The sequence below is a fragment of the Lotus japonicus genome, chromosome 5 (assembly GCF_012489685.1).
Source record: "Lotus japonicus ecotype B-129 chromosome 5, LjGifu_v1.2".
NCBI classification, from domain to species: Eukaryota; Viridiplantae; Streptophyta; class Magnoliopsida; order Fabales; family Fabaceae; genus Lotus; species Lotus japonicus.
The window spans coordinates 59,291,917-59,311,395 of NC_080045.1; the positions used below are offsets into that span (position 1 = coordinate 59,291,917).

Consider the following 19,479-nt stretch of genomic DNA (forward strand, 5'->3'; position numbering starts at 1 on the left):
AAACCCTCAATCTTTTAGCGCATCTTCAATGCTAGCTTTTAGAGTTAAGTTCTTAAGCTAAGAACTAAGAACCAAGTTTTTAAGATTGAAGATTTGACGTGCAATTCTTGGTTCTTAAAAATAAGAATTAGTTTTTATATAAGCAACTTTACTTTATGAGTTCTTAGCATAATTTTTTTTTCTCCCTCATCCAAATTGCTTTATTACTTTAGGAGTTTTGTTTTATTGCTTTATGAAAATAAAAAATATTTAAATAGTGTGGTGTGGTGAGACTAAATTAATAGCGCTAAGAGTTAAGAATTTGTGGTTGGAGCGAAATCTGCAAATGTTGTTTAAACACATGTGACAGTACAAGCTCACATAAATAATGCTAAGAACTAATAACTACAAACCTAGGGATAGAGATGCTCTTAGTTAAGAGATGAGGTGAACTAACCACCATATCACACTTGTGATTAAATTTGAGTCATTAATGAAGGGTTCGCCAACTAATGTGTGTAAAACTTTTTATAGTTAATTATCGTATAAAGCATTATGGTAATTTGTGAATTCCGCGGTGCCCAAATTTTTTTTGGTATAATATTTAATGTTTTCCGATTTTTATTTTGGCTTAAATATGTTTTTGGTCCCTAAAAAATTAGGGTATTTTGATTAAGGCCCCTCTAAATATTTATTGTTGGTATGTACCCTTATTTTGAAATTATATGGAGGTATAAGCTCCTCTCGTTACCTTTACCTAACAGACGCTGACGTGGCATATTTTAGTGGACCTAAAATAAGGAACCATGATTTTAGAGGACCTAAATTAAAGAACCATTATTTTAGAGGGACATAAAACTCAATTTTTATCACGTCTAAGTCCCTCTAAAACTATGGTTCTTTGGTTTTGATCCCTCTAAACGACATAAGTTGACAGCAGGGGCTGAAATCTCAGTATCATTTTGCATTTAGGAGTGTATACTAACAAAAAATGTTTTGAAGGGCCAAACCAAAAGACCATAATTTTAGAAGACCAAAAATATGTTTAAGCCTTTTTTTTTTTGAAATAAAAAATATGTTTAAGCCTTTAATTTTTCCTATGTATAGTACTTTCATAATAATATCACATTAATCTTTTTTTTTTTTCATTCAAGAAACCAACCACCGGGACTTTAAGAAAAGCTTACCATTATCAGAAAAAGTGGGTTGTGTCCTTTACTCATCAATACAAAAGCAAAATACAGGTAGTAAATTAATGTCAATGCACTTATGTTATGATAATTTTATTTGTATTATTTTAATTAGACATTTAGTCCAATAGTTTGGATTATGGGTAATTTTAGTCTTCTGCTAATTTCTAGTGCATATTTAATTAGCCACTCCACACTTTTTTAATTGTTAAAATCGAGTCCCTCAACAACTACTCAAAACTCTTAAATTCTCATTTTTTAAATTTTTTGTCAAATTAAATCAACTTAATCATTGTAGAACTTTTCCCCATCAAAATACGCTAAACTAGCTAAATTTCAATAAAAAACAAAAAAATCCCAATTTTCCATCTTTTAGAACCCTAATATCATATATTCAGCACATTCCTTCAATATTTAACTATTTTATTTTTTTCAGTTTATGACTTTTAAAATTGCATTGTATATCCAATCCATCATAAACCCTACACCATTTGAAAAGGAAATGAAGATAATTAAAAGAATTTGGGATCAAAATCACATATAGTCCAAACTAAGCTAAGAGGACAAATGAAGCCATTATTATAAAAAATATGTGATAGGCGACTTTATTTTATGAACTTTTCAAAAAGATTTTTAATAAGAGCTTAAGATACAAGTCAATGTAAATTATAAAAGGAGAAAAAAGACACAATTGTAAAAAAAAGTTTATAAGAAGCATAAAGTTAGTCTTGTCTAGTCTTAAAACCGCTATAGAAGCTAAGCACCAAGTAGGCTAGAGAGCTTAGCAATGATATGGTATCAGAGACAGAAAGCAAAATTTGTAGTTTATAAGTTATCAGATCAGATAATGAAAGAACTTTCATATTGTCCACTGTTGTAGGTACCACAAAATTTCTTTTCTCATTTAACACAAGAAAATGAAATTTTTAAGTGGTCCAAATCCAAATAGTTTGCATATCTGTTTCCATACGATGCTGACTCAAACTAGAAAAAGCCATCTCTTGTACTCATTTTCTTCTTCTATATCTCTTTTCTCTCTTGAATCATTAGATTGGGGAAGACCGTCATCAATTATGCTTTTCTTCTTTTTTCCCTTTCTTTTTGATCACTTGTCAAAAGTTCTTGGCTTGTGAAATGACTAATGAATTGAAGAAGCAGACAAACCATGACCCATATCTACCATATAACTAATTAATATGACTTTTATTGAAATTAATTTCCTCAGTATAGTAATTTTCATTCTCTCTTCCTACTAGGAGGTTGGAAGTTTAGTAGTTACTATAGAAAAATTAATACTCTAAAATAAGATACATTGTTCATGCTGGTTTCCTGAATGGTCTGCTGGTCTAGATGGATTGTCTCCTGCCATCCAGTCTGCAACTCGGAACAAGCGGAACATAAAAAAGATACATAGTTCATCAATTTCATGTCCAAAGAGGTTCCCAAGCAGAGCCAAAATTGTTGTCCTCTAAGAAGCAGCTCATATCAACATGAGTTTGTGGCTGAATTATGTTCTGTTGTTGTTCTGGTGATTGAGTTTGAGTCATTTCCATGCAAATTAGTGCTAGTAGATTAGCATGTTGGCACTGCATGTTAACCATTTCAGCTTGAGCTTTGGCTAGTTGTGCTTGCAGCTCACTAACTTGCTTTTGAAGTTGGCATATTGCACCTGCACAGCCATAAACTGGGTCTCTGATCCTAGCATTTGCTTCATACACCATGCTACTCACAGCATCTGCTCTCTGGGATTCTGGTAGCTCCTGAAAATTAATGCAATTTTCTTGTTGTTAACTACAAATTGTACTCCAAGTAATTTGAATTTTGAGTAGTAAATAGGAAAAATTGTGCAGTGCAGGCTATGTGTTTAATGCCCCCTTTGACCAGAATTCATAGTATTGATTCCAAAATGTGGGCACCTAAGTTTGACCTATGATCTAATAAAGTGGTTACACTATGGGAGCATCCCAGAAAAGAAAGAAAAGAAAAAAGATTAACAAGCAGGATGTTATCTTTTCTTTTAACCCCAATGTATCTAAGTAAATCATGTTTGAGTCGCTATAATCATTATGATGAAATGCAAAACTCTTCATAACAAGTGTTCAATACAGTTGTATTCTAAGGACTCGAATGAGAGACTTTCTACTTGAATAATTTTGTCCCCTTTCTATGTTTTCTTAATTAAATTGTGTCATATAAACATGAGTATAGAAATTTTAACCTTACATTTTACATTGACATTATTTAATTGGTGAAAAAAAATAGAAGGATAAATAATTTTATATTTCCTATTGCTTAAGCTAAAATAATAACCCCATGCCTTCCAATTAATGTATGGAGGATGTTATTTGACTTGCCATTTTTTTCTTTCTAGAAAGATTAAAAAGTGGTGGGAGTAGAAAGAAGATAGAATTATGCACAAGCTTTGATGTGTTAGGAAGTTAGAAAACAACTCATCATGCCCATCAATAAGGTACTAGCTTTTTTCTCCCACTTTTGACCAAAACCCATGATTTCATTTCTCCAAAATGACCAGTGACAATTCAACTAATATTTTGCTGTCTTTCAAGAAAATGGCATGCCATGAAGTGTGAAATGGTCACACACAAAAAATTAAATAATAATGTGAAAAATGTATGTTACCTGCAAGAACTTGATGATGTTGCTAGCTCCAAAGACTCTATGAGCAATGGTGAACTTGAGTGGATCAGTGGGAGGGAAATAGGGAGCCAGGACACACTTCTCCACACACCTCCGGCGGAGAATCTTGCAGGCTGCACAGGGACTAACCACCACTGGCTGAGGAGATGTTGGAGGAGGAGGAGCGGCGGCGGCGGTGGCAGAGGGAGAGCGCTGAGAGGGTGAAGGGAAAGGTATAGGGGATTGTGTAGGAGGTGAAGAAGATGAAGATGGGGGAGAGTTAGAGAACATGGTGGGAACATGGATTGGGATTGGTGGGGAATTCACTTTGTGTGCCATCGTGTATTGTGAGAAACAGAGGAAAACAGAGGCAATATTTGAAGGGATTTTGTTTGGCTTTTGCTTTGTGGCATGTCATGGAAACTAAAGGGTGCGTGTGGCTATATATATAGACCAAAGGGGAAACATGTTGGGTCAGAGTGGGTGACTTCATCCTACGTATTATAGTGGCAAAATGACCGTGTATTTTGGAAAAGCCGTATGAAATGTCCTTCTTTGAAAAAAGATGACTCAATGGAATAACAACTCACACTTCACTTTTTTTTTTATACTCAAATATTATCAAGTTCTAAAAAAATTAATAAATTAGTTCTCATCAGGATTCGAACCGTAGACCATTTTCTCTTCACCCTTTCAAACCTTTATGTCTCTTATCTCTTATCATTTAAGCTAACTTTCGGAGACACTTACACTTCATAAATGGTTAGAAATTTGATTTCCGATCACCGAAATTGAAAAAAATTCATTAGTGAATCTCATGTGTTAGATTATAAAATGAGATATTAGTCTCATGATAAACGATAATGGTTAAGAACAAAAAATATCCTCGATGAAAAAATGTTCGCGGTTGATTGCAAATTGTAAGTCGCACACTAAGTTAGTAAAAAATGAGGGAGTTCAAAACTAGATATAAACTTATGTTTTTATTTTTTATAGGCAAATATTAGTTGTTAGTAAATTAGTACAAATTATTCATTCTCAGGATTCGAACCTCACCCTTCACCTGCAATTACCCTTAACTCAATCATTCACCTTCAATTACCCTTAACCATGTGAGCTACGAAACCATCCAAATAAAAACTTATAAATGCATCACAATTAAGAAACACTTTAAGCTTGTATTTATAACGTTTTTCTTGCTCATGTTTTTGTTTTAAAGTATTGTAAAATGTAATTTAAATATTTATTTTGGATAGTGTGTATGTACATAAATGACCGTTTACACATTATATTTTCACGGAAGTTTTACTCATTGAATTTAATTAGTTAAATTATTTAACTTGTTTTTTTTACAACAAAAAATAAAAAAACTACAAAAAAGACTACAAGACTAACACCTCCTAGTCGAGATGAGAGTATTCTGCTGAGGTGGAGCCTCAAGATGAGTATAGGAATACTGAAGGCTAGCTCAGGAAGACAATTTGCTGCTACGTTTGCATCTCTAAAGAGTACAAGAGAGTAACACTCCAATCACGTCTCAAAAGAAGCAGAAGATCAAGGAACTCCAAACTAACTCACGAAAAGATGTCCGTCATGCGCCAAAATTTCCACAATTTCTAAACAATCCACCTTACATATAACCCTTAGCACTCCGCAAGATTTTTTTTTTAATGAACAAGATGTTTAAACTGTACATTGTGGAAATTATTTAACTTGATGGTGATTTAATTCTTTTTCACTCTGAAAGAATTTAGTAGTGTGTAAAGGGATTTTGTTGTGGATGCTATCAATCATGACATGGTCAAACAGTGGTCAATGGATTTTACCATGTGTTTCAGTTTTGGTGTGTTTTTACGAAATAAAAAGAAAACTGGAGGGTTAACTTAATAATTTTCAATGTATGATTTTTCAACAGAATCGTTATCCTATTAACGAAGATTACTTAAAAAATAATATACAAGAGAATATGATACAGCATCAACCTGGAAAGTAGTGTACGAAATGAGACTTACAGATAATTATCCGTTGTTTTCTTTGACACGGATATGTGAAATTAAGAAAGAATGGTTTGTGGCTGCTTCTGATTTTTGTTTTGTGAAATCAAATTGTATGCTAATGTAATATTTTAAGACTTTGGAAGTGACATTTTGGAAGACACTCTTATTTATCGTTTATCTTCATCTTTTAATTTTATTGATTTATCTTTTGTTTGTCGAACAAATAATTCTATAGTAGATAATTTGACAATTTTCTTCTAGTGATTTTATTTGGATTGAGGATCCGATACCTGTTTCTTTAATTCAGGTTAATGACCTGGCCTCCGCAGTTATTATTTTTGCTTAATGCATTTTGATCTTTTGAAAAGGGAGAAAATATTGAAAATTTAGTTGATTGATTCACCCAAACGACTGACTTTATAGTCTTGCAAATAAACTTCTATGAAGATTGTAGATAATAATACAAATGGATGGTTGGTAACAAAACTGTAAATTTCTCAAGCCATTTAGGGTCATTTTTAAAACAGTTTTCAGAAACAATTTTTAAAAACAGTTTTCAGAAGAAAAAAACAGTTTAACTGACATATTTTCCAATATTTAGAAAACTGATATCTGAAAACTAAAAACTGAAATTTAAAACATCTAAATTAGAACTGTTTTAAAAAAGAATTTAAACATGTTTTTAAAACAGGTCATAACAAACAGGTTTTCAAGTTTTTAAAAACTGAAAACTGTTTTAAAAACTGCAAGCAAAAATGTCATTAACTTACACTATATTTCGGCAAATGTGATTATTTTATTTGAGATTATAGCAATAGAATTTTAATGTAAAACATGGTACCTTCACTTTGTGGTGTTCTGTCCTCCAATTAATAATAATAAAAAAGGAAATGAAGTTTACCCGGGCAGTTCTTGCAAGGTTTTAAAGATGAAACTTGTACGAGTAATGATTTATATAGTTAGATGTTATGATTATGTTTATTTCGACAATTATCACAATACAGGCGTAAAACAATGACGGTAATAATTGTGACCAATGGTAGTAATAATAATAGCAAAGAAAACAGTGACGGTTATATAGTGACAACTGAACTGACACACAAGGTATAATAAAGATTAAAATTTCCGACATGATGACCATGACTTGTTAGGCATATTTCATATCCAGAGGCAAACAACTGTAAAAAAATGGTGTTCAATTTCGAGGTTTATATTCACAAAACTATTGGATGACTATGCAGCTTGCAATTGGTATTGGCCACAAGAGACTGTAAAATTCTTAGAGATTTCAATATTGGACTAAAGAATAAATTATAAGTAGATTAAATATCATATTTTTCACCTAAAATTATTGAATGTATGAGTTCTTTACTTTAACTATTAAGTTGCTCAACACGTTTTTTCGTCTAATATGTGAGACTTCTTATTATAATTGGTATTCCAACAAATCGTTCACCGAAAATCTTTTATCCGTGTTTACGGTGGTTTTTGGTAAACAAATATCCTCTTAGTTCGACTAAAGGAAGTTTAGAATTAGGGTTCTTTTGGGAAAATGTCTTGCCAAAGTGTTGTGTGTGAGTTGATATTTTCGACAACAGTGACTGATTCAGAAGAAATTGGATTTCATTAAATGCGGATCAATTACATGAAGATCAAAGTGTGACAAAGTAAAAAGGAAACTGCAAGAAACGTAAATTTCGACACGAAATTAAACAACAGGACTAGCAAAATTAACAAGCAACGCGACAGGCTTAAATGCAAAAAAGATAAACATCTGGTTCTGCAACGTACTCCTCCATCATCACGTCTTGCTCCTTGAGTCTCATTGATGCGGACATCAGAGCTTTTTAGTGAGTTTTTCAGAGTTGAGTTGGGAACCCCTTTTTTGACTTGAATTCTCCTATTTATAGAGCTACATGTCCCGCGTGTTCTTGGCGGTTTTTCTCCCTTACTGGATGGGTTAGTGAGTCTGATTCCCCACGATCTGATGCTTGCCCCGGAAGTTCCCTGCGTCGTGGTGGAGATCGTATTCTTCAACCGTTTCAACCGCCTATTAGCCACGTATTCAGCCATCGTGGTGAAAACCTGACTCAGTCAATGCTGCACGTGTTAAATACGCCCGTGTTTGTAGCAACAGTCACCACTGTCCCTTTGTCGAATTCGACCTCTTCTTTAACTTGGCGCATTTCACCTTTCTCCTTCAATCCATTTTCGACTACCTTGTGTGCTTTGGGCCGAATGTTTTTTGGGCCCAAATATTGGTCCAACAATCCGACATCTCAATTGTTTGTTAGTTGTGATGTGTGAGTATATAATAATTTACATATGATAGTTATAACTTTACGAAAATAGAAAGAAAAAAAACATATCTTAGTATACTTTTTGTTGAAGAACAACTTGTATTAAGATGCATTATCTTTCTGTTTTTTTTTTAACAGTAAATCAAACACGTTTTAAGTTAAATCTTAATTCAGTTGGCAATGGAAACTAGCATCATATCAACATGGAATCATCGATAGAACTGCTCCTCCATGAAAGAGTGAAAGAGATATGAGGCAACGATTGCATAAGGTGTTTCGGGTTGAGTAAAATACAATTTTCTTTCCTGCATTGATAATTCATTTTCTCTTCCGTGAGACATTTAAAGTATATATATGTGACATTTTAGGCATATGAGAAGAGTGTTAAGCCAAAATAAGCAACACAAAACACCCCTAGAAAATGAGAGAGTGAATTGGATCAAGTTAGTGTGAATGGTACTGCATGATAGAATTTTACCCCTTGATTAGGGGCGTATCCAGGATTTTCTTATAGGGGGCGAAATATAAGACTAAAAAAATCTTCATTGAATATTATATAAACTTTAAATTATAAAAGATTATTTAAATACAACTCTTCGTTATTTCATTGTACTAAATTTATCAATTATGGTATCAAAATCTTCAGTAATTTCTCTCTCGATATATACAATTAATAAATTTATGAGAAGATCATCTTCAATTGTTGCAAAACCGAAGTCTTAACAACTTTCATTTCATAAAAAGATCGTTCTGTAGATTCGATCTGTTGAAACAGGGAATGTCAAAACAAGATGTATCAATCTATCAACAAGTGGAAATATTGTTGTTTTTCCAGTTTCAACTAACTTCTGGTAAAACTCGGATAAACTAGAAATTTTTCCTAAATTAGGATCTCGGAAAATATCTGAATGATAATGTCTTAGTTGGAACTTGAAACGACAAATTTCTCTTTTCTAGCTCGGAAAAATTATCTGCATAAAATTTCTCAATAAGCTTACAAATTTTCTCATAACCAAATGATTTAAAATTTTCCTTAAGATCTAAAGTTGAACTAAGTAAGAGAAGCTTCACTGCTTCTACACTAAATCTTCTATTTAATTCAGATAGTTGCAAATCAATTGCAGAATAAAATACATATATCCTATAATGATGTTCCTTATCTCCATCTTGTTTCTTATGACGACCATTACCCATAAAATAATGGGCTTTCATGTCATGAACTTCAACTTGATGAACATCACAAAATGTTATAATATCTTCTATATAAAAATACCTATAGTCGGTGAACATTTCAAAAAAATTGAGGGTGCGATGACCCCTGCTTGCCCCTACCTAGATACGCCTCTGTCCTTGAAACTTTTCTTTGAACCACAGCGGATCCAATCCCATCATGTGCGAAATGAGAGATCTTCTAGCTTGTTTAATTAAATTTGATTGATTTTAATTTCTTTAATTTAGTTTAATTTGGCTCACTATTATTGACCAAAACTTCAAAAATAATGCCTCAGTTTGTGTCATTTTGTGTTCTTGATTGAAAATAATATAATGTTGTTTATCCACATATATGAAACATAGTTTACTAACAGGAACCCTCCATATTGATCAATCTTCTTGGATTAATGGTGTTAGCTCTACGAGTTATTCTTCCACACAAATCTTCAAAAATCTCTAAAATTACAATATTCTAAGCTGATCATCTAAAAATAATGTATTTGAATCTCCACCGGCAAAGAAAGCTTTTATGATGGTGAGATCTACACATAAATACAAAATAATTAATTAATTGATCAATTGACTTAAAAGCCACAACTTCAAAGTCCAAAATGTTGATTCAAAAAAGTCCAAAATGACTATTAAAATCACTCAAGATTTTCATTAATACTACATTAATCTTAATTTTTTTATTTTTTTTAATCTTAATTGATTAGAGCATTCATAATGCAGGAATTGTCTAACCCATTGCTAGCTATAAGCAAAGTTACTATTTTTTTCAATTGGAGGATGCTCACTTGGAAAGTTGATTGCTTAAATATAAATAATAATTGCTTTAATGTCTTGCAATATTGGTGAATTTCATGAACTTACAACTTTTGAAAACTAAAAGCCACACCAAAACTACATCTAGATTATATAACTCAAAGCTAATTTTGGTTTTTAGATATTTTTGAAACATAAAATTAACTAAAAATTATCACAAATGAGGCCTAAAAAACATAGTAAAATAAAAGATTGGTAAATTTTAGCACAAGAGACACCCCCTGATTTCATGGCGGTTTTTTTTAGAATAATTATAACTTCACATCTCATCTTTGAGGTATGGGGAGGTGGAAGATGAGAGAGATAGGAAGAAAGGAGAGAGAAAATATAGATGTGATAGTTGATTTGATTGATAAAGAAGAAAGAAATAGATAGAAATTAAGGTGGAAAAGTGGTGGAGAGGTCTGTATATATCATAACTCATTTTTTTACTATGACAAAATAGAAAGTTAAAAAAAAGTTGATTGATGTGGTACCTTAAGCCAGATTAATGCGTGATACCTAATACGAGCTAGTTCAATAATAAAGACTCGTGTATTGATTAAAATTTTGATTTTGTTCTATCATAGTAATGCAATGTTCTATTTTTAGGGACGTGAGATATGCGAGTTGTGTTTTCTGAGTTTTGTTCATCCATCAACCATGATCATTTTACTCGCATCTCCATCATCATCATTCGTTTCCACCACTCGTCCATATTTCATTAAAAAATGAATTTCATGAGATAAAGTTAATTGACAAGTGAAGTAAAATCTAAAAATGTAGTATTTACCTTAAATAACATGATAATAATCTATTAAATTACTTAATGCAGGTACCACACCCAAAAAAGATTCAGGGTACCATAGAATTTACCTACAAAAAACATAAAACTAATTTGCCGTGTAGGAAAATGCTACAAATAATTTTATACACGAAAACACATATTACAAAAGTTATATACATTTTGGTTTCTTTAATTTGATTCTCTTCAAAGCTATCAATACTCAGATCATGACCCGAAAAAAGGCTGACTAAAGCATATATGTAGCTGCTGATTAGCTATGAAATTAGATACTATATTTCCTAACTAATTATCTGGTGTATAATTATGTCACATATTTTACTGGGATATATATATATATATATGTTAGAATTCTGAATTCCTAAAAAAATCATATAATTGTGTTTTGGCTTTTTCTATATTTGGCATTTCTAAAAAAACATTTGAGCATAAGAATCTTATGCTGATGTGAAAATAACAGCAGGCCGGCATTGCAAATGTCTTCTAAAATTCACACTGTAATATAGCTGTTCATTACGTTGGAGAGACATATAAAATCTTTTGGAATACAAAAGCTAATAGTTGATTCAACCTTGTCATTCATAGAAGTACTCATGACATGTTTTAATTCAAACTCATACCATGTGCGTAACTTTGCAAACTCGACCTGATGCATGCAGATTGCAATGCACGTCAATTGCGTGATGAACATTCATTCCAAGTTTCCAACAGCTAGAAAACAATAAAAAAAAACAAACATGGAGGTGATAAGAGATACACTAGAAAACACGCATATATAATCCCTTACGCAATAAGAATCAGCTTAAAAAGGAAAATTATTTGTCAATGCATGCCAATTTAGGTGTAGAAGCCAACTTATTTACAACAATTTCCTCATGGCATGATTGCATTTACTGATCAAGAAAAAAAATTGAACATTCTCTGTCTTGTTACAGAAAATGTATGTCACCTCTTCTTGTATATGGGTACCCCGATTGCTCATCGATCGAACTATTTTCTCCTTGATTACCATGTGAAACTTTTAAAATAATTAGCACCCCATCTAAAATGGAAAGTAATTTCTAAACCCCACACAATTTATCAACATATGCGGGTTCTAATGGCCTAAAAATTAAAATCACTTGTAATGTGTGAAGTTATTAAAACCGTTATCAATGGTACATGAATTATATATTTTTAATGATGACACTTGTCTTTGAGTCTGAATTATAGAACATCAATTTCAAAGTCAAGAATAAAATCATATATATCTTTAACCGTTATAACGTGACACATGACTCATAGCAACAGCTGCTAATTCGTTCAAAGTCAATAAAAAACGTGCTTAATTAATAAACAATAATATTGAGATATGCATGATTCAACAGTTCATGCATGTATGTATGTATGATTGTTGCTATAGTTCATCTCCCCCAACCCGTAGAAGTAGAACTAGCTAATCTACGGAGGATAACACAGTTAAGTAGCTTTCAATCATGATTAATCCTCGTAGTTTCAAAATGATCGGTTTGGTCTTCACTTACCGCAATAGTGTCGGACTTTTTTCCGTTCAAAAACCTGGTGCAGCAACAGTTGTTTTGGACCCCTTCATATCATGTTCATGGAATCCATTCTCAAACTTTGGATGCCACTGTTTCGATACAGATACAGTAGCAACTACCCGCTACTTTGGGGACGATGTTCTACACATTAGGGTGGCCAATTCTCTGTGGATTTTGGGGGAGGGTGGTGAAGACAGGTTGTTGCCCTTTGTTGTTGTTAGGATCACTGTCTTGGAAAAGGAACTACAACATTTCAACCTTTCATACATCGTGCATGATGTGTTGTTTTGACTTTTTTTTTTTTCAAAGAAACACAGATTGATATTCAAAGATTGTCCGACGGCACTTACAATAATGAACACAAACGCAGTGGTGGTCACCAATTAATTTTTTAATGAGAGTGAACACAAATGGATGAAGAAGATAGAGAAATAAAATTAAGAAATATGAAGTGGATCTGAGGCTACTACAACCCAACGATGTGGTGGAGCACTGTTTTTTAATAAAATTCAGCAACATCTTAAACTAACAGAGGGTTCCTCGACAACACCAATGAGGCGAAGTTCAGAAGAAGTAGAAGAACACGTGGTTTTGATCGATGTGTGATTCACATCGAAAGGGCACCGTCACCGATGGTGCGAGGTGTGGTTTGGTCAGATCCTCTAGGGTTCAGGTCGCAACACAACTTTGAAGCATGGTGGTGCCATAAAGTTTCACGTTTTGGGACGGTGGCCGCCGGGCTAAAGAGAATAAAGGCTTGGTGGTGGCCGTTTGTGGTGAAAAACATGGTTTGGAGATGGATGAGGCGTGGGCTCGACATGTACAATGGTTGGTTTTTTCAAATTTAATTCTGTTAAATTATTTTCATAAATTAATGTATGATAGTATATGCATTAAATTTATTTAAATTATAACTAATCAGTAACTATTTGTGACAAAAAAAAATTTGTCACTAAACTTTGCCTCTATATAAATGGGATGAGGTGTATATTTCAGATAATAATGAGGTGAAGTGTCATTCTTACAAATCTTAAGGGGGTGATTGTATTTTGCTCTTCTTTTAATATTTACACATAATGACAAAAGCGGCGGTAATCCGTAATGCTCACTCGAATTAACGGAGAATGTGATAGATTGACATTATCGAATAGCACCCTTTGATGAGAGATATGACCAACACTAAGCTCTGCTTGTATTCAGTTTCACTAACAAGCATTCAAAGAAATCCAAATTTCTATAGTAGGAATGTAGGATTAGGATAGCATTATTATTATTTATTAAAAATATTTCTCTAATTAGAGAATGCAAGCTAAATTTCTTTTGGCAAAAAATACCAAACACATAGGATGCCAATTTACCACGTAATATGAATAGATACACATGCCACCACATAAGAGACACGAATATTCTTTAGCAACCACCATCCTCAACTACTAGCTTACGTGGCATTGCTTTGAAAATAACTTACGCCTAAGACCTTTGTGAAACTTGCAATTTGTAGTAATTTTTAGCCGAATTAATGTTCAAATTAGTCACTGATTTTATAAGTTGGGTTTGATTTTAGTCTTTCGACGTAAAAATAATGTTTAGTGCCAGTTATTTTTATAATTATTGACTATTTTTTCCTGTTACTAAACATTATTTTTTCTGCCGAAAGACTAAAATTAAACTCGTTTACAAAATCAGAGACTTATTTGACTATTAACCATTTTATCCATCACAAACTCTAAATATGCACACGTTGCAAACTATCACTAAAAAACAAAAGTTATTATTCTTTTTACATGTTATGTTGCGAATTGATTATCGGTATAAAAATTACACTAACCATGTATATCTATTAAACTTTTTTTTTTAAGAAATCAAATATAATTAAAAGGTAGCAACACTTGTGCTTGTTTGGTTGGGTCACAAACACTCAATTTTTGTAGGTCAAGATACAAATTAAATATTTATGAATATTTTTATGCAAAATTACAAATAGATCTTTCTAGGCTGGAAAATGCACCAATAGGTTAATCTTTCCCCCCCTTAAGTTGGAAAATAGACAAGGTTGTAACATGGGTTAGTGATGATAGTTGGGGATTGGCGAATATTTCTGTCGTTATTCAATACTTATTTTTGTCTTTAGGCTTCATTATACATTTATACAGTAGTAAGTCTTTCCACAGTTCAAGGCTTTAACTTAGACCACCCTCAACGTAGTCTCCACTCTCTATTGCAATTGGGCCATCGGACCTTGAAATTATTTATTTCCAGGTCTTTTGGGTCTTTAAGTTCACTTTTAGAATAATTTATTTAAATTTATCTATAGCATAAATATTTAAACATGGTCAAATTTATAACTATATTTTATGACCTACTCTCAAGTTCCGAATTGAAATGAATCTCTTCGATTAACTTCCGGATAAGTATTTATGGTTAGACATTCTACATACCTATTTCATGAGAGAGTTGTTCTCTTGTTGTTCCTATTTTCAATAATATCTTATACTTTAAAAAAAAAAATTATACCTACATCATGAGCTTAACTCATTAAATTTTTAAATAAGTGCTTATGTCATAATTATTTATTAACACAAGCGCTTAATTATAGGTTTTTACTGAAACGTATCACAAAAAGAATGACTAAAAGTTGCAAGAAGACTACGATAAGTGTGAAAATGACATTTTACAAACACTTTATGTAGATTTTCGCAAGTCATTACTCATGGTCGTCAGTAACCTAAGGTCTCATAAATGTGACTATTTGTTGTGACCAATGGTCTAGGTCGTTAGCAATTTGAAATCATAGACAAGAGTTCCGATAGATCGTAGCGTCTTTAGTCAACAATGAAAAATTGAAAAGACCGTCAAAATATTGATAGATTTATCTGTCGTTATTTAGGTGGTATATTAGATTACGTACATATTGACAGTTGGAACCATTATTAACTTGACGCGCGGTAACTACTGCTGCAAAGAAATAAATCTACCGCCGTCATTATTGACTGATAATGTCGTTGATGAATTTTTTTTTGTGAATGCTAAGTTAATAGTGACTATTTTCGATGGTTTTTTGGCCTTTATAACTTTCCAAATGTATATATGGAGTGATTTTCTTGTAATGGGTTATTTTCTCGCCATTGGTCTTTTACCTTCTACTTTGGGTTTCAAAATGTGGTTGAGTTGCCTTAAAAGCCTGCCTTAATCCAATGACTAATTCAATCAAGATGTCTCTATTTCGTATAAGAAATGAATCCACACAAGATGAATTGATTAGAAAAATGGTCAAGAAGGATGATAATCCATGTGCCATCTAGCTCTATTTAGTGCAGTGAAAACCTTTTCACGAGTTTAATTTTCAATGAACTGAGACAAAACAAAACAAATTAAAAATTCAATGAATCTAATTGTAACTTCTGAAGCTTTTCAAGTTACTGCTATAACCAAAGACAGAGCTAAGGCACTATGAAGATCATAATGAACTAAGCAAGTGAGGGAGGTCCACCCCGTGTGGACCTTAACTCCTTCTAAAGTTCAAATAATTTGAAATTAAGAGCAAGGGGCCTATATACTAATTCAACTAACTTCATTACTATATTGATTAATTAATCAGCTTCTAATGCCAGGACAAGAAACTGTCTCCTTTTAGACAAACACTAACAAATGTGCAAAGAAAATTATAAAGACAAATGAAACTATATTGAGGCTCATCATCATTATTATTTTTCCTGATAATTGAATCTGCTTTCTTTGTGAAAAACGTTTTTTGGGGGCATGAAAAAGAGTCAACCAAACTGTCACAAAAAAGATGAGCATCAAGTCACCAACGCTGACTAGTGTGATTAATATATAATATAACTATAAGGAGCATTTTATGTGAGAAAATGTTCATGAAATGAGAAAATTTTGATTTAATTTATGAATTGGTAATAATTGATTCTAATGTTGCATAAGTATGCCAAAGCTTATAGAGTGCATTAATATTATTCATACTTGTCAACAATGAAGAGTATTGAAGGAATAATTTTGTTCACAGTTTCAAACATCCCAAAGGCCGAATACTCTTCCTAAGTTCATATTAAGCAAATTTTAATTTAGCTTATATATTATGTCATAAGTGAAAAGCAAACTAATCTTGGAGTCAATTGTTTGAGGTTGATTCTAATGTTGGAGATCTCACATTGCTTAGTGAAGGAAATGATGAAGAAAAATAAAAAGCTTTTAGAGAAATTCCACATTGTCTAGCATGGTAAAAGAAGATGAAGGTCAATGCTATATATTGACTCAAATTTTTTTGTTTAAAAATATATGAATTGGAAACACTTTAAGTTTATATTTGTACTTCTTCTTTTTCTCTTGTACTCTTGTTTTAGCGTGTGTGAAATGCAGTTCAAATATTTACTTTAGAAAGTGTGGATATATTGAGGTCATGGGGTGGTATTTAGAGTGAAGTCAATGCATTGTAACAAATTTCACATAATGTTTTGTTCTGGTTATTGGTTTTGTCAACGACCATAGTTTTTACCCGAATTAGAGTATTTCACATTATATTCTTGTATTGTTGATTGTCTTCCTGTTTTATATCGCTTTGGTTTTCTCAACAGTAGTATCAAAGTCGATGGTTCAACCATGGTGACGACTCTGATGATATCTTCTGTGGGAGACATGATGACACTGTGAAATTACTATTTAGGAATGTTATGACTAGGAACGACTTTGTGTTTAAGCATGTCCATTGTGACTCACCTCTCTTTTCTGAGAACCTACATGGTGCGCGATTTACAATCAGTATGCAGCAGCAATGATGTTGTGATGGAGAAATTGGATGGAAGAATAAATTTTAGCTTGGAGAAAGTCATGGATGATTGATGCAATTAGGATTACACAAGGTGGACATGTAATTAACCAGGTGGCACACGAACTTTTTTCGACACCGATACAAGATATGTGGTGATAACACATGTGCATTGGTTCACATGGAGGCAAGATGTGTAGTGATAGCGCACCGACATTGGCATTTGTGCAGGGTGAGTGGTAACGTTATTTCGATGACTGGAGGACTTTAGGAGAAAACCAACATGGAAGTTGCTCCATAAATTTTCAAGTGGTTTCGACATGTAGACATTCTTGGGACGGTTTACTTCCAAGTAAAGTGTACTCTTTATGACGAAGTGTTTTCGTTTTTCTTTGTCGGTGTAAGTAGTGAGAACTGAGAACTATGATCGCCGGTGTTAATAGTGAATGCTCAAGATACATCCATTACATGTCGGAGATAGTTGATGTTGATTGTAATGATGGAGCAAGTCCAGACCAGGACGTACAATAAGTGAAAAAGGAGGTCAAAAGAGCTCTTAGAGAAGTCTCACATCATCTAGTACAGTGAAGAAAGAAGGAGACTAAAATTATACATTAACTCAAGTCCTTTATGTAAATATATACAAGCTAGAAACACTTTAAACTTATATTAAACTCATATTTGATTATCTTCCTGTTTTGTTTCTCTTTAGTCTTCCCATCATCAATTGTCTACAAATCACTTCTTAATGATACCATTATTTGACAAGCGCACGCTAAGTAAGAGAGTTGTTCTGCCCTCTCCTTAGTCCTCAATAATCATAAAAATGCTAATTTCAGAATTATTACGATCTTAGTGTCTTACAAGACATATGTGTCAAATTTTTTAAAATGTAATTCAATCATAAAAGAAATTGAAAAATATATTCAAAAAGGTATAAAAGAAATTATTAGCATTTCTGCTATCATCATTTCTTTTTACATCAATTTATTATATTATAAGGCAATTTTGTTAGTATATACAATACTTGCTGACTAGTCGAGCCAGTCTAGTTAGAAAATTACATGCCACAAATGTCAAATATTGCATGCTGTCTTCTGACATCAAAACCTTAAAATAGCATTAAGAAAATAGCAAACTTAACAGGATAGTTCTAGAAAATGTTACTTTTTGAAGCAGAAGGTGGCTATACTTAATAGATCAGAACCAATTCAAACAGCATTTCAATATCATGATTCATGTGAATCATTCAGGGATGACTTAACATTATGTAAGAAAAACCAAAATCATTGCATGCTATCATAGCTAAGTAGGATTAAGAAAACAGAAAACTTAAACACTAGAAAACATTACCTTTTTAAGCAGAAGTTGATTACTAGTAAAAGATCAAAACTACCTATTCAATTCAACATCATGTGTATCTTGCAAGGTATGACTCAACATTAAGTTAGACAAACAAACATTCCTCAATATCAAGCTAGCCTTGTACTAATGAATTATTCAACGATATTAAGCAAATAATTATTGAATCAACAAGATCAGAGGCGTCTTTAATTGACAATAGTAATTAGCAGCTAATGACTTTTAAGTGTTCTCCAACCAACAGATGTTTGTTTCAAATGGTAATGTTTGATTTCTCTTTAACAAAGTCTCAAGTTCGAGTCTTGAGAATGAGAATTTGGATCTTTTGCCGCACATATTCTCTAAAGCTCTCTCCTGCAGATCATCATAGCCCATTGCTTTTTATAAATGGTTGGGAATCAGTCTAAATAAAAAACAAATTGTTACATTAAATTTTATGGTTATTTGTCTGCGGCATAAGCTGTAGAGGATCCAAATTTGAGGAATGGCAAAAAACAATTCCGCTGAGAGAGCTGGTTTCACAATAATATGGATGTTTCCAACTCAAACAAGTATATATGTGTAATATTTGAGTACCCTGGAGAATAAACTAAGTGTGATCCATCCCATTTGTCCTTGTGGAAGAAATGAAGAACTGCTTTCATTGGACTAACATAGCATTGCAAGAAAACTGGCTTCCAATATTTGGGGGTTTATCAGAAAGAAGGGTCCACACGTTGTTGCTTAGTTGGACTTGTTTCTTGACTTGCTCACAATCACATGTTTTTATCCTCTTACTTCTAAACATCAAGAATAATACTACCTTTTACAAAGTAAAGCCAAAGTTACTAGCAACAAGTTAAATATTATAAAGGATATATGGTTGTAAAGTT

At 32.5% G+C, this 19,479-nt stretch overlaps 1 protein-coding gene across 1 annotated transcript; it reads right to left on the reverse strand.

Moving 5' to 3' along the window:
- Nucleotides 1-2,353: 2,353 nt before the first annotated feature.
- LOC130721119 (LOB domain-containing protein 1-like) lies at nucleotides 2,354-4,232 on the reverse strand. The gene is made up of 2 exons (XM_057571852.1): nucleotides 3,810-4,232; nucleotides 2,354-2,929 (listed from the first exon to the last, which is right to left on the reverse strand). Exons 1-2 carry the CDS (start codon nucleotides 4,143-4,145, stop codon nucleotides 2,594-2,596), a joined length of 672 nt encoding a protein of 223 aa, XP_057427835.1. The 5' UTR covers nucleotides 4,146-4,232; the 3' UTR covers nucleotides 2,354-2,593.
- Between the last annotated feature and the right edge of the window lie 15,247 nt (nucleotides 4,233-19,479).